At 37.9% G+C, this 15,523-nt stretch overlaps 1 protein-coding gene across 3 annotated transcripts in view; it reads left to right on the forward strand.

The window, feature by feature from the left end:
* The window catches only part of PCCA (propionyl-CoA carboxylase subunit alpha), a 274,960-nt gene that overhangs the window by 204,701 nt on the left and 54,736 nt on the right, over window positions 1-15,523 (forward strand). For all 3 annotated transcript variants that reach the window (XM_026793634.2, XM_074535667.1, XM_026793635.2), the window contains one exon: window positions 9,679-9,732. In XM_026793634.2, the coding sequence (XP_026649435.2) occupies window positions 9,679-9,732 (54 nt within the window). The remainder of the gene's footprint in view (window positions 1-9,678; window positions 9,733-15,523) is intronic.

Below are 15,523 nucleotides of genomic sequence, written 5' to 3' on the forward strand. Positions count from 1 at the left end.
AAGCATGCTTCTGTGTTTTTACTCCTCTGCTAAAGGCTCAATGAGAATTAGAGCAAAGCAGAATACCAGCTCTGCTGCAGAGTTATGAAGGGCCTTTGAGTTTAAAACCCACATTTTCTAGAGTATGGGACCTGAGTGCCTGAGGAGGAGTGTATACCCTGGTCGCAGTCTGTCTAGGGCATACCAGGGCACAGCAAGGATGTGTGGCAGCCCCCCTCCTCCTGCTTTTGTTTCCTGTGTGAGGAAGCCCATCTGTGTGCAGCAGATGGGAGCTGCAGAGTGCCTGGCCAGGTCCCCAGATGAGGGTGGGACCAGAACCCTGGGGTGCACTGCAGGTCCTGTGGCTGCAGCATAAGGGCTCTGAAATCATTGTGCTGCTTTGGGTTACTGGGAAATCCATAGGATGCTATACAAAGGGACAAAGTGGTGAAAACTTGGAATCATTTGAGCAAGAGACTTTTGAGATACAGTTTGCAGGGGTGGGGGTGTGGGCAAACCCCATGGCACTTCTTGTAGTACTCAGATTTCATCATGGGGGATTTTTTTGCGGCTTTTTTTAATAGTTTCTCAGTTAATCCCAGTTTCTCAGCATTTTCTCTAATTATGACTAAACTCTCCCTCTCATTTGGTGAGGCTGAATTTAATACATCCTGAAGTGTAGGATTTTGTTCAGCAAGCAAATGACATTTTCTTGTACAGAAATACTTCAGCAAAATGGTTTCCCATATTTGTTTCAAAATATGTTAGTGACTCAGAATTTGACTTACACCTAGCTATTATGAATTTGGACTTTGCTGAAAATCAAAGAACTAAGGAATATAGTTGCAATACACCTTTCTCAGTTTTGAAGGGTTTGGGTTTTATTTAATTGCAAATGCATGTTTAACATACTCATGTATACAAAACAGGATTTGAATATGCTATAACCTTTTAGGAAATATTTAGAATAAAAATAAATGCATAGATGAGGGTCTTAATGATTCCTGTGAAGAGTGAGTGGAAAAGTAGGGGTTGATTTGAGTTGTGGAAAAGAAAAACAAGAACTCTAGTGGAAACTGGAAGGGAGAATGGTGGCTCAATATGGTATCTTGAAAAGTAGGGACAGGTGGAAGAAAGACAACAGGCATATTTTGGGGCAATTTTACATATTTTGGGAGCATTTTTACTTCTCTGTCTCTCCTCCCATATACAAGTAACTGTATTTCAGTGAGCCCTGTGCCCACACAAGTTGTCTGTGACCTCTTCTGTCTCCCAGTATGAGCTGAGGAGCAGGTGGAAGGAAGGAAAAAGTTGTCTTTTTCCATAGAGTTTGAACATCATCTATTCCTCATGGGAACTAGAATCTAAGGGGACCTCAAGATGAGGAATCCATGGAGTCCAGCAGATGGACTTGAACCTAACTGCAGCTCTGTCCTTGCTAGTCAGGTTGCATGGGAAACTGCGCAGGAACACCTGATATCAGCAGGGTGAGCAGGTTGCTCAAGAAAATATGAGTCTAAGAGGAGATCCTCAAAGCAACAACTGCCTGTGTTTGGGCAAGGTCTCAAAAAATACTGCTGACCTCAGTCAGATTTCGAGGCTGCTCTATGGCAATGCTACATGGAGAAATTTTACAACTGCTTGGGACTGTTGAATGCTGTGCCTTCATTGGTCCCACCATCAGACACTCAACTCATCCTTAAATACCTTTTACTTGCAGAATATTCCCTGTAGCAAAAGGATGCTGAGCCAGAGCTATAGAGTGGTTTAGTTTGAATTATTTGTCACCATCTTTGCCAATGCTTTTGTAACCCTTAGTTCCATCACATGCACCCAGCCTTTTCACTGCCAAACTGTTGGGCCCACAGCTCTGCTATCTTGCTGTTATGAAAGTTTCTACCCCATAGAGGTAGTGTAGGTATTTTACCTGGACCCTGGAAAACTTTTTTGTGGCTTTTAGCAACTTCAGCAAAGCAATTTTACAATAATACAGGTGATACCTCCGTTTTTGTGTTTCCTGGCTTTCAGAGAACTAGTCTCTGATGAACTGAAGCTCTGTAGGATGTAGTGAGAACGGAACTGGACAGGATCCTGAGCAGTTCAGTATCACTTTGACATTAGTCTTGCTTTGAACAGGGAATATGACTAGCTGATTTCCAGAGCTCCCTTCCAGCATAACTGTTCTGTGTCCCAAACTCTACAGTAAAGAGGTCTTTATCAGTCACAGCAAGGTGTAATTAAGAGAGTAATGGAGTTGCTAAACAAGAACATGATCCTGTAAAGCTGAAATCATCAGTCTCAAGCTTCAAGTGTTTTTGTGAATGAAATAGATGAAGATTTATCAGGGGAGCTTTCTCTACTTAGTGTTAAAGGGAATTCGGTGGTGGCATCACTTATTTTTTCATTTAATTTATTTATTGCATCAACAATTGCAGCAGGAGTAGTATATTCTGCATCCTGGGGTATGACAAATATAAGTGCTTCTCTGATACAATGTTTCTTTAGATTATTATTTTGGTCTATAATAACAGAACAAATGAGAATGCTGTAGGTTATGAAGTCTTTGTTCCAGGGAAATGCCTGACAGGAGAACAAAGCTTTTGCCCAAGTATTCATTTCCTACAACTCTTTAGAGAGTTTTTTCATATGTGTAATTTTTTTACTTTTGTAAGAAAAATTACCTTTTTTTCATTTTGCTGTTTTGAGATCTCAGATGTAATCTGTGATAATGATATGATACATTATATAGGTTTTCAATCCAAAGTACTGTTACCTCAGAACATTCAGTTTCTTAGCCCCTGAAAATTATCTTGTGAAGGTTTAGTGAGCAGTGTTCATGACTGCTTGACAGTCCATTTTTTTGTGCTATGCAATTACTGCACATACTCTGCAGTTGTCCTTTAACCATGACTTCAAAATTACTCTTGCTAGGTTGTCTCCAGAAGAGGGACTCAGAATGATCTGCAGATATTTGGTTATCCTGTACCCACATAGCTGTACTTTTGGGTAGAGAAAAGCCAGTGTGAGCCTCAGCACTGAATTCCTGATGGCCTACACTGATTAACCTGTAACTCACTCCCTGTTGTGGTTTTTTTCAGCCTTTTCCAGTTATGACTAACCCAGCCAAATCTGGTACAAATTTCTTGTCCGTGGTTCAGGTGGAGAATATGTGAAGGGAAGGGGAAAATTAAAGGGAAACTACAGCAGAGGAACTAAAAGCACATACCACTACCTTTATCAATTCTTTAATAAAAATGAATACATTTTCTTTTTTTCATTCAGGAAGGAAATGAGTGGTCAACTGATATGTTAAATCAATCTCTGTCTTACTTGAGATGTTAATCAAATAACATTAGTTGTCATGGTATCTTATGCCATATATTTTTCCTCTTGGAGCTATCCATTTTCAAGACAATATTAGGATGAATAACTATAAGGATTCTGTGTGTGTCCAAGGAACAAAGCATTGTGTTCAGTTGCTGACAGACTCATAGTTTTATGATATCTAAACCCTGAAAGAGATGAGAAGTGGTTCTCTTGAACATGGTAACACATTCAGAGAGCAAAGGGGAAGGATGAGGAGGGGCATAAGAGTGAGAAAGGACTATGGATCCTGTCAGGAATTTTTCTCAAGGCAGTCACAGACATTATCAGATCTAGAATCATATGGCAGCATTTTGACTGCATGATTCCCCCCCTTATAGGAGCAGGATGAGTCATGGCATGCCAAAACAAGGGTAAAGCTTCCACAAGTTCTAGTCACATTGTGATTTAATGTAGTAAGAGCAAAAATTTAGAAGAAGACTAGAATTTAGAGAAGACTAAATGCCTAATTATTGTATTGTTGTAAATCTCAGCTTGAAGTAAATGTCCTTTAGATTAATTCTTTACATTGAATAAACAGTATTTCCTGTGGAGGCTTTTTTTGGTTGATTTTTGGTGGGGGTGGGATGATGTGGTTTTTTGTTTGTTTTGTTTTGATTGTTTCTTTTTTGTTAGCTCTAAAATTTGTTATCTACTTCTTTGTAACACCTACCAATCTCAAGGATTAAAGAAACACATGAGCATACTTACAAGGCACTCTCTGTATATGTAATAGCGTACCTGCACTGGTTTTAGTATTTAAAAAAAAGCTTTGCAAAAAGAAGTGGCAAGTAACAGTCACATTGGATATCCCATAAAGAAGTATTGGGAAGGATTTGTGTTCCTATTTTTCTGTTTATGGGAGGACAGAAATTCCCAAGTCCTTTACTGCCATTAAATGCCAGGCATTTAGAGAACTCCTAAAAAGTAGTGATAAGATGCCTCAGCCTCTTAGAAACTGCACCTGCACAATTATCTGTGGGAATTGATGCCCTGTAAGTCCCTCACCTTGTATTTAACATCTATATTTGTACTGTTTGGGAACAGGTTCCATTTAGGGCTGAGGTAGCTTGCAGCAGGCGCCGGGGAGGCCAGTATTTCAGCATTCTGGCAGGATCCCTTTTGATGGGAAAGACTGCTTCAGCACAGTGCCACTAACATCTCAGACATCTGTCACAATCAAAACCCTTCACATGCAGCACTTGATCATCTCTTTCCCCACTGGCTGACTGCTGCCCTTGTAAGAACCTGGGAAATGTGGACATGCCCTGAGGAAGAACAACTCACTGAGGCTTCTTTTACTGTCAAGTGTGAACTGAGACCGGTAATGGCTGAGGGTAGAGCAGTGCACAAAATCAGGCTAACTTCCCATCTGTAGTTTAGTGCTCTAGGGGGAGACAATGATGGCACCAGCAGTGCAGAATGTTAAATTGTGAAAAGCTGGGGTGATTCCCAAAGTGGAAAGGCTTGTGAGGGTGAACAACTCTGAATGTACAGTGCAATACAGACAGACTGCAGCATATCAGACTGCAGACAGACTACTACAAATCCTGGTCACATTGCTAGTCTGGGATTGTATCCCTCCGCTGGGATTTTGCACAGTGCAAAGGCAGTGCTGAAATGAAGTTCTGCTTGCTAGAAGGAGAGGGAAAATGAGACTGGTAAGGTCAAATCAATCACCCTTTTTTGTTGAGAGGATGACTTAAAAGTTTCACAGCTACTTCTGCAGCTTTTCCTCCTTTCTGACCCAACCATGGGACTCCACAGGTTGGAGTGACATGGGTGGAATATGGAGCTTTCCAGATGTCCAAGCACTCTCATGTACACAAAATCTCACAGATTAGGTACTAGCAAATGAATCTGTTACAATTTTACAAGGTAAATTACTGTGGATTTTCTTCCCCTGATTTCCCTATGGTGGGAATAATTTGTTTTTTAATTAAACCTGTCTGGGGATGATTCTGGCCTGTGTTTTGTTAGGTGGAATTTTCAAGAATTTATAAGTACTCACCAAAAGATAGCATCCTCCATTTGAAATTTCTGGCAAAAGATATTCAGAATTTTTGTTAGTGAGCAGTTGAAATGAAGCAATAGGAACTGAGCTGCGGGAAATTCTGCATTCTGAAAAACAGCACCATGCTGGGAAACTACCAGTGTTTTGATCAAAATTTTATCTGTAGCTTATCATTACATTTTCTGGGTTTGTAATTTTGGGTTTGGTTTGGTAGTTTGCTACATGTTTTTTCATCTGGGAATATAGTCATGCCATAGCTTGAAAAAATTGCAAAAAACATTGGCTGAGTGACAATCTGTGTTTTTTGTCTCCAGAAAAAAACAAATGGTCTCCAGCTTTTACTTTCAGCAAATAAAACCTTTTACTTTACCTTTTACTTTGCTTTTACTTTCAGCAAAAAAAAGTTTAAGATAATTGTATTTGAGAAGGTTGTGTATCCTCCTTGAACTGGCAATTTATCTGATTGCCTTTGCCAGTTCAAATTAATTCTGAGTTTAGGGGTATCATTACTTTTTCATTTGTAAGCAAAGCAAAAAAAAAATTGCTTTTGGTCTGTTGGAGTTTCTTTGCTTTTGTATTGTACCTTCTCTGCAGCTGCTGCCTTCTAGTAGCTTGGAGAGTCGTAGAGACCAGAAGATTTATGGAAAATATTCTAAGATCTTGTTGTTGTCTAATAATGTCAGTTAAGAATTTCTTTCAGTAATATATATATTATGTTTTCTTGAGCTGCTTTATCCCTCTTTATGTAAAGGTTATCATCTTTATCTGCTAGTGCTCATCCATTGCAGGCTTTATGCAAAGCTGATTGTAACCCTACTGCATCTTAAAATGAAGATATCATTGATACCCAACTAAGTGGAAATAATTTTCTATGGCAAAGCAGAAGAATTTAAAGTCATATCACACTACCCATTTGAAACTTACTGGGATTTACAGATTAAAATGATTATTTATGAAATGACTGTGGTATAGCATACACAAGATGGAGGAGGAGAATCAAACACATTTTGTATGATTGTATATACTTTTCTATTTTTACATGTGTGCAGAAGCATTTTGTTTGTATATACATAGCATATGCAGTATAGCATACTGTAACCTGTGTGTGTAAAAATACATATAATATTTATGTAACACTCACACCCATTTGACAGCTTTGAGACTGCAGATGGATTTTTTTGAAGTTGTGATTTTTTTTCACATTTGAGTTAGCTTGTTAGTTTCTCATAAGGAAAGAAAAATATACTTTTAACTCACATGATAATAATTAAATTAGTCTGAAGCTCTGCACACTGAATCAACCAGAAAAGAAATTGGTTATATCTAAGATAGCATAATTTATGTCAACAATGTAATTTTACTGTATTGGCAGGTAAACACACAGGGGTGTTTTGTCTTTGAACAAATGATAAATTTCCCTTGCCTTTTTGCTATAAACCTCCTAGCAAATAATGTGCAATTTATTAAGACACCAATGACAATGCATACAATTAGCTATTCTCTATTGTTACCTCTATTTGATTACTTTCCTGCTATCACATGCAATATGAAACCATCTATTATGAGGTATAGAATATGTAAATATCTAATTTTACAAGAGAAACTGGAGACTGGTCCTTTTTCTAAAGAGGTGAGAAATAAAAGAATGATTGTTAACCATGTCCTTTCATTTTCTTGAAAACATCAATTACATTTACAAATCCCAGAAACACAAGCCTGCCAGTGGAACAGAAATAACTCTTTTCAGAAAAATCTAATCACATCTAATAGCTGAAATTTATTTACTGTAATTTGAAACATTAATTATGATAATGTTCTGACTTCTTTTGTAACACAGTTCTCAAAGCCTGGCAGTTCTCTTTTTTGTTTTGTTGTAACATATGTTTTGTGACTTGGAAAATTTCTCTATCTTTCTTTATTCTTTGTTTTTTACATTCACCCACAAGGGAAATTTCTTTTTCCCTTCTGTTTCTTAACTATTTTCTTCACTTTCCCCATTATTCTCCCCACACCCTTGTCCACCCAGATGTTGATTTAAGAGATGGATTTTAGTGCTTATACAGACTTTAAATGCAATTGACAGTGAATGAAATGCCTTTTTGGACGCAGCAAACAGTTGCAGTGGGAAACTGTTGTAGAGCAATACCAGTGTGCTCCAACAGTGTCAGGGCAGGAAAAATGCTGCTGATATCTTTGTCTTGACTTGAGGCTGAGGTTTTAGAAGGTGCCTTCTTTATATGCATATTTATTTGGCTTCATTGAAGTGGTTATTAAATTAGTTTTGGAAGGGCTTGGTTTTTGCTATGCTAGCTTATTTGGCTGCAAGTAAAGAAAATCTGTGTGAGGAAGTACTTTAATGATTTGCTTTTCAGTTGTGAAAAGTAAGTCAAGATGTCAAGATACCTGGCTTTACTCTGAAAGCCTTTAAAGAAAATGACAAAAGGGCCTCTATTTTTCTTTTTGTTTTGTTTTGTTTTTTAAGTTGTGTTTTTCTGTGTGACGGGGAGATTAGCCAAAAAAATGGAATTTTTATTAGGACATGAAAAGGTCTCTAATGACCCTTGAAAGCGGACAAAAGGGTAGCACAATAAGTGACAGAACTCTAACGAGGGTGGAGGGCATTCCAGGAAAAAAAGAAATTAAATCCTTTAATTTTTTTCGGCTTGCCATTTTCTGACAGCTTATCAAGTGGTTGGGACTTGTTTGTTTTGGCATGTGGCTCATTCATTGTAGGCAGCCGGTACTTTGTTCTTCTTTGTGGTTTCCAAAACCTGATTGTGTTTATCCTAGACTGTGGGAAAAGTGTATATTCCTGTTTCCTTTATAAAAGTAAACGTCAGGTTTTGTATGAAATTTTATTTCCCATATTTTCCATTCCATTAATCATTATTGTTGAAATATGTCAGGCTCTGGCACATCACCCTTTGTTTTCATATGATTGTACAGATTGCAATGTCAGTGTGTGACCTGTTAAGTCAAAAAATAAGCGTGTTTGGGCTGTAGTAATTATTACTTCATAAAGTGGGGCTGAGGAACATGCACCATTAGTGAAGAGGGATTAGGATTTAATTTATTGCTATTAAAATTGTTTTGGGAAGTATCTAGCTATTGTGCTGCAGCACTTTCTCATTTGGTCTAGACAAGACAGGACTTAGGGGAGCCATGATTAGGGCTCTTCACATACCTGGATGTAGCAGTAGAAGGGAAGGGAATAATCTGTGTTTCCTGTGTGTAGTGAAACAAATGAGAATTAATATGAGTAATACAGTTTGAAGTAAGGGTTATTGTAATCAAATATTAGGAAAAACTTCCTAATGGTAAAGATGCAGAACAGTGGGATAAATTGCCCAGGGGGAGGCTGTGATATTTTTGCAATTGAAAGATTTTGAGAATGAGTTAGAAACACATCATTTGGGAGTGACACTGGTGTGTTTTGATTCTGCTGGGAGATTATTTGCAGCCCCACTCTTATGATTTTTTGTCTTTAAAATGCTGAAGGCTTCTATGCAGTTCTTTGCAATAATACTCATCTTCTCAGATCTGTGCTTTAGTACTTTTATGTACACTTGGCATTGTGTAAAAGGGCTGTGTGCTCATTGTGTAAAATGAGGGCTGTGTTCCTTCAGTTGGGACCCGTGTGGGCCATAGCTTAGATAGCAGGAATGAAATGTGAGAAAAACGTTTTGACACTGAAGGAGAAAACAATTCACAGGAAGAAAGAATTATTTATACATCTTGCATATTTAAATTATGCTTAATACTGTGTGAAACCAGTAATATATTTTCTCTTGCATTGTCTTGTGGCTTACTGACAATGTAATATTTGAAGACTCTTTAATAACTTCAATCAACTCCTGAACCACAGTAGGTGACCAGACATTTCATAAGGTCATATTTTTTTCTGTTTTCAAAGTAGCATCATTGGAGGTTTGCATTTTAAAAAGAGATTAAAATGTCTCTCATTAGGAGAGAAGGAAGATAATACTAAATGTGAGTAACAGGAATACAGAATCACAGAGATGGCAGAAGCCTCATTATTCATGACATTCGAGCACAAGGTTGCTCTGTGTTGTACTTGGCCATCTTTGCCTTCATTGTCCTTCAAAAATAAATTTTATTGAGTTGACTGAACTAAAACCAAAATCTGAGATGAAGTATGCTTTAGACTTCTAGTACTCCCATTGAAGGAAATTATTTTATCTGGTTAATGTATAGATTTATGTATTAAATTATTTTTGATTACTTGCAATGATGTGACAAAGAAAATGGAATGGTTACAAATTTGAGTTGCTTTAATAAATTCTTACATTTGTGTTTTTCAGCGTATTTCTCGGAATGCCTCTGGAGAGACCAGCATTCAGTTTCTAGGCACAGTGGTAAGCATGTAATAATTGTGTATTGACAGGAGTTTAATTTGTAGAAGAATATAATGTAAACAGAAAGTAGCTAAATTACACTTCTAGTACATTTACACTTGTGGTTATGGGGGCCAGTATTATGTGTAAATGTTCTGAGTTTAGCAGGTGAATGTCGGCCAACTGAAGCAAACTTCCAAGGCACAGTATCTATGTTCTGCTTTTCTATTGATTCAAGTCTGTATCTGTTTCACTCAGAAGGGGTCTAAAAGTAACTGCTTATAGATTTGTAAGCTTATTGCAATATAATGAGGTTTGGTGCACATCAGGGTCAGTCCCACTCTTCCTCACCACATAAACTTTCTGATCTTTATTGCTTCACCGTATCACATGTCCTTATATCCCAGAGTGAATATCCCAGTAACTGTCTTAGAAAAAATTGTTCAGTAATGCAAAGTGCTCTGTTCTTTTCTCGCTCTAAACCAGATTTGGTAGCTGTGTCGTTCTCTCAGATTTTGTTTGCTGGGTAGAAGTATGCCTAAAATGCTAATGAGATTTTATATCATTAGACAGAATTTACTCTATGAAACTGTTCTGTGGAGCACTCATGTATAACATACAGGTTTTGTTTAGGTCATGGATGCTTATATGCATACATGTGATTGAAATAACTTCAAGTTCTGTGATTTGCATGGCTAAAATGCAGCCATTGAATTTTTCCAAGTTCCATATGCATCTAAAAATAGTTCTGAAAGTGAAATAAAGTTGCAGTATCCTCCAAAGTAAGTTGTCCTGCTTGCTGCCAATAAATTTCACTGTAGTGTTATTAACAGTGAAAAGCCTAGGATGAAACATTCCATTTAGAATTTAGTCCTAACTTCTTTGTGCACTATTTGTTTTGGACACGAGAGGATTAGGATTGCATATGGTCATGCTTTCATTCTATTTGTGATTAGTTCTCCTGCAAGTCCTATGAAGCCATTGTTCGTAAGGTGTAACGTGGTAAAGGTAAACTTAACAAGAATACCTTGCATTTATGTTTTTACCTTACAGGTTTGTTTTTAGAGATGAGAAGTGCCCCTAATATATTTTACTTCTATAAATCTCTGTGTATGCATATTTATTTATTTGTCTTAATCACAAGCAGAGTAGCTGTAGCATAAAGATATAAAAATGAAGTTTTGCTCTGCACTATTGTATTTATGATGATGCTTTGGGTCTGGAGTTGCAACCTGTATATGTGAGATTGCTGCTAGGTGGCTGATCAGTCTTTGTGTGAGAAGTAAATAATTACTCCAAGTAGATAAGATATAAACACAAATAAAACTTGATAATACTGACTAGATTTTAGTTGATTTCTCTCTAAGTGGGTGTTGTAGTAGGGAAAATTCTGGTTGTGTATTTAGTGACATTAGTATGTAAACTTGTTCAAATTAGGTATGAAAATATTTTGTATTCTTTTGTTAGAAGTGCCCTGAAGTCTCACTTACTGACCAGGACTCGTGTTCTGGGCCTTGTGCAACCGGAAAATATTATAAAAGAAGAAATAGAATTGATGTGCTTTTGTGTTAAGAAAGATGATGATGAAACAGCTAATGGATTGTAATATATGTTAAATCTGACTGACTAGCTCATGTGTGTTTATTGAATCTTAGTTATTTGGGGAAATCAAGTTTGTGATTACAACTAAAATTCTCAGGAGGACTAAACAGAAATGCCTTGAGTATTCTGAGATTTTTTTTTATTTAATATGAATTATGCATGTCTTGCTGATCAAACCCAGAGAGAGAACTTCAGCAATCAGGGTAGAGAAACAGTAATGAAGTCTGCTTCCCAGGGTGTGTTCCAATACTAGTTTTCCCACAGAATCCAATCTGTGCCTGTGCTTCTCAGTTCTTCTAGCCCACTGTCCTTCTTTCCCCTAAGTCCTACCTTTTCATTTCTCCTTTGCTCATTTAACATCCTTTTACTGTTCTGATTTAAACTTAATATGCTCAGTTTAGGTAATGAGGTGGAAGATACAATGATATCCACTACAAATTGCTGCACATACAGATACCCAGTCTGTATGTGTGTACATGTGCACACACAAAATGTAAGTGTTCCAACAAAGAAAATGTTACCTTAACAAAGGCCCCAGAAATACATTTTGAGTTCACCATTACTTATCTGTTGTTAAACCCTTGCTAAGTGCAGTTGACTTAGGAAGTGTTTGAAAGGAAAATTTAGCAGAAAAAGAGTCCTGATTGCTCATTATTATTTTTATTATAATGCATTGTTATCAACATAATAAACAGCTTGCATAGTTACTTCTCTACTCTTTTTTTTTTTAATAGCAAACATAAAGGACGACTCTGAGCATTCTGTGTTCCTTTTGATCAGGGCAAATGTTGATGGCACTCCAGTGGTACCAGGCAGGACTGTGCCATGCAGTGTACAGACCACTGACCTGTCCAGCAGAATATATTTTTAGATCCAGCTTGTAAGGAGCACAGCTTGCCTGGCTTGTCAGGAAGGCATCAGCTTCAATAAATGGTTTCACTTGATTTTTTGACATGGTAGAAACAACTCTGCTGCTGGATTTTGACAAAACACAAGCCCCTGCTTCAGGTAGGCAACTGACACTCTGAGGGGAAGTGAAAGCTGTGCTTCTCTATTAGAAATATCCTGGCTGTTCCAGTTAGTTAGGTGGACAGAGAAGACTGCATTGCAGATGAAAGACAACAATAAAATGTGAATTTTGCTGCATAACATATGGTAAACATCTGGACAGTAAGATGAATGTTTCTGTTAGTGTAGCAGCATATTTATGTTATTTTAGAGGAGAACAGGAAAAATCATGTTGCTTTCTCCAGGGATATCATAGCTTTGAGTGCATACTGTTAGCATCACTTGGGGGTCTACATGGATTTGTAATAATGCTTTTGTTTGTTTCTGATCATGTGTAGAAATTCATTGCTACTTGAGCATTTCTCTTCTTTCCAAATTGTAGTGCATTAGATAGCTTATTTTCTCCAAATTGTTTTTTGATAGAGGGTTGTGAGTCTCAGATATAATAGGGACTCATGCTTTTGGAAGATGCAGGAGGATGTTTCTGCCTGAGGAGCAAGCAACTTGTAACTGTAAGAAATAGTTGTTGAATGGGAAATTGCACTCGTTTGGTTTAATTTTCTTGTGAGGATAGCATTCTGAGTCCTCACTAAATTATTGCAGAGGAGATCCTGGGTTATTGCTGTAATTGAGATTTTTCATGAGTTTTTGCTCATTTGTCCCCTCTGATGAATGACACTAGATGTGGTGTGCTGATGTCCTGCTATTTTGCCACTTCACACTAGATTTATTCAGATAGTATTGATTAATAGCATTACCATAACAACAAGGTTGTGCCAAATATTGTACAAAGAAAAAGGAAGCAAGATAGTACATGATTCTGACTAATGTCTAAAACTGTGCCCAAAAACAAGAGTGCAGGAAGTAAGGAAGCAGTCCTTTATGGGGTGCCTCCTGTGTGTAGGCAGCTCACAGAAGCAGATTTGTCAAAAATGTAGAATCACAGAATTGTTTAGATTGTAAAAAGTTCTCCTGGATGATTAGTTCCAACCATTAACCCAGCATTGTCAAATCCACCACTAAACCATGTCCCCAAGTGCTATGTCTACACATCTTTTAAATGCCTTCAAAGACAGTGACTACACCACTTTCCTGGGCAGCCTGTTCAATGTTTGACACCCTTTTCCATGAAGAAATTTTTCCAAATATCTGATCTAAACATCCCCTGGTGCAGCTTGAGGTAGTTTTCTCTCATCGTTTGTTACCTGGGAGAGGAGACCAATCCCCACTTGGCTGCAACCTCCTTTCAGGCATTTGGAGAGAGTGTGAAAGTCCCCCTGAGCCTTCTTTTGTCCAGGCTGAACAACTCCAGCTCCTTCAGCTGCTCCTCACAGGACTTATTCTCTAGGTGTAAAGATCATATAAAATAGATACATAAATTCTATAGAAAAACACCAAGATGTATACACAGAGCTTCTGCTTCAGCCTCTGCAATTCAAAAACCTGGATGTTTGACTACTCAGAAGACCAAAGTCTACCCTTCATTCCTGTCATTCTAATTGCCCTCCATTTTCTGTTGTGTCTTTTGTCTTTTCGTTCCACCTTCTGTTCTCTTACGTGAGAGGAATGTTTTTGGCTGGCCCACTGCTGGCCCCAGTCATTTGTTGGTTATTCAGGCCTCTCAGCAGGACTTCAGCAATGAAATACGTCTGGGCAGGCAGCCTTTAACACTAAGAAAGCTGTGAGTATATAGCGAAGTGCAGATTATTGTGCAAGCATTAAACGTATTCTAGACTGTGTGTAGAATTTGAAATAAAGAAGTTGTGTATGCTCAGATAATGAGCAGCCTGGCTCCATCACGTCCCTAATGCCATTGTCAGCTTTGGGCTGCAGGCCATGCTTGACAGTGATGCTCTGCTGACCCAATGGATCACTTTCCTCAAAACAGACGGTCCCTATCCTCTGCTCGTCGTTCATGCTGTTTCTTTGATCTTCTCTAATACCACAGCAGAAATATAAGCAGTTATTTTTTTTTCCTTTGAGGAGCAATGGAAGAACGTATACATGACATACTGCTCAGTATATTACTTAACAATATAGGGGAACACTATATAGGAACAGACATGGAATGGTTTGGACTTACTTGGGCTTAAGAGTCAAGCCATCTTTAGGTGCTTTCTGAATTTCCTAGCACTGTTTTTTGATTCATGCATCTCACTAGAGGTTTCTCCATTACTGATGGCCAATGGAGTGCTTTTTGCCACCTTCAATTTACAAAATATTTGAAGTTTTGCTGTGGTAGCTTATGCTCACTTATGACAACTAGTAGCCTGTTGATACTACATGTCCTTTTCTTCTGCCTTTTTGCACACCAACTTAAAATAGTCCTGAGACCCATCACTGCAACCAGTTCTACAAATTCCAGGTTGAGAATACTGGATTTAGGGAAAGTAGTCTCTGTCAAGCCCTTGACATACTTTTTAGCATAGCTGCCATATATTGTAGTGCAGTAGTAATCCCAGTTAGTATTAATGAGTTTTGGCTTTTAGCTACTTTTGCATAGGTTGGCAAAGGGAAATTCCATATGCAGTCGGGGTTATTAGTTCTGTATCCTGTTCACAGCAGTGAGAAATGGAGAGCTTTGTGTAAAGACAATCCTCAAAATCTGTCTTACTGTATTTTCTTATTTCAGTTGTGTACCTAAGGTAGTCTTAGGAGCTACAGGCCGGTATACTAACTTTTCTTACTGCTGATACTCCCTTTTGCTCCCTCTTGCCATGGATTATCTGCTTTTGCTTCAGCAGAAAACTTCCAACTTTTTGTCCCATTACTGAGGCTTACAAATTGTCCCGAAACCCTGCAGTCTGTGTATAATCTCATCAGCAGACAGCTTCCTCCTCCTTTTCTCCTTCTCCCTGTGTTCTTACAAAGCTTTGGCTGTATGAGTCTGATTCAGCTCACAATAGGAAATGTTTAACAACCTGCTTCTTTCACCCTTAGAAATCGTTGCCGTTCTTAACAAGTCCTTTTCTTTCTTTATGCTTTTCTTTCTATATGTGACACTTCTGAAATTAGATACTGAAGGTTTATGCAGACTTTGAAACATTGGTTGAAGACCTGCAGAGGTTACAAAGGTGGTATTTATTAGAATATATAGAGTACTAACCACAAGAAAATAAATGTAGACCAGTAAGTGTTTATTTTGCAAGCTAATGTCTTTTTTAAAAAATTTTTTTTTACTCTTCCTATTCACAAGCCTTAA

This window comes from Zonotrichia albicollis, chromosome 2 (genome assembly GCF_047830755.1).
Source record: "Zonotrichia albicollis isolate bZonAlb1 chromosome 2, bZonAlb1.hap1, whole genome shotgun sequence".
NCBI lineage: Eukaryota > Metazoa > Chordata > Aves > Passeriformes > Passerellidae > Zonotrichia > Zonotrichia albicollis.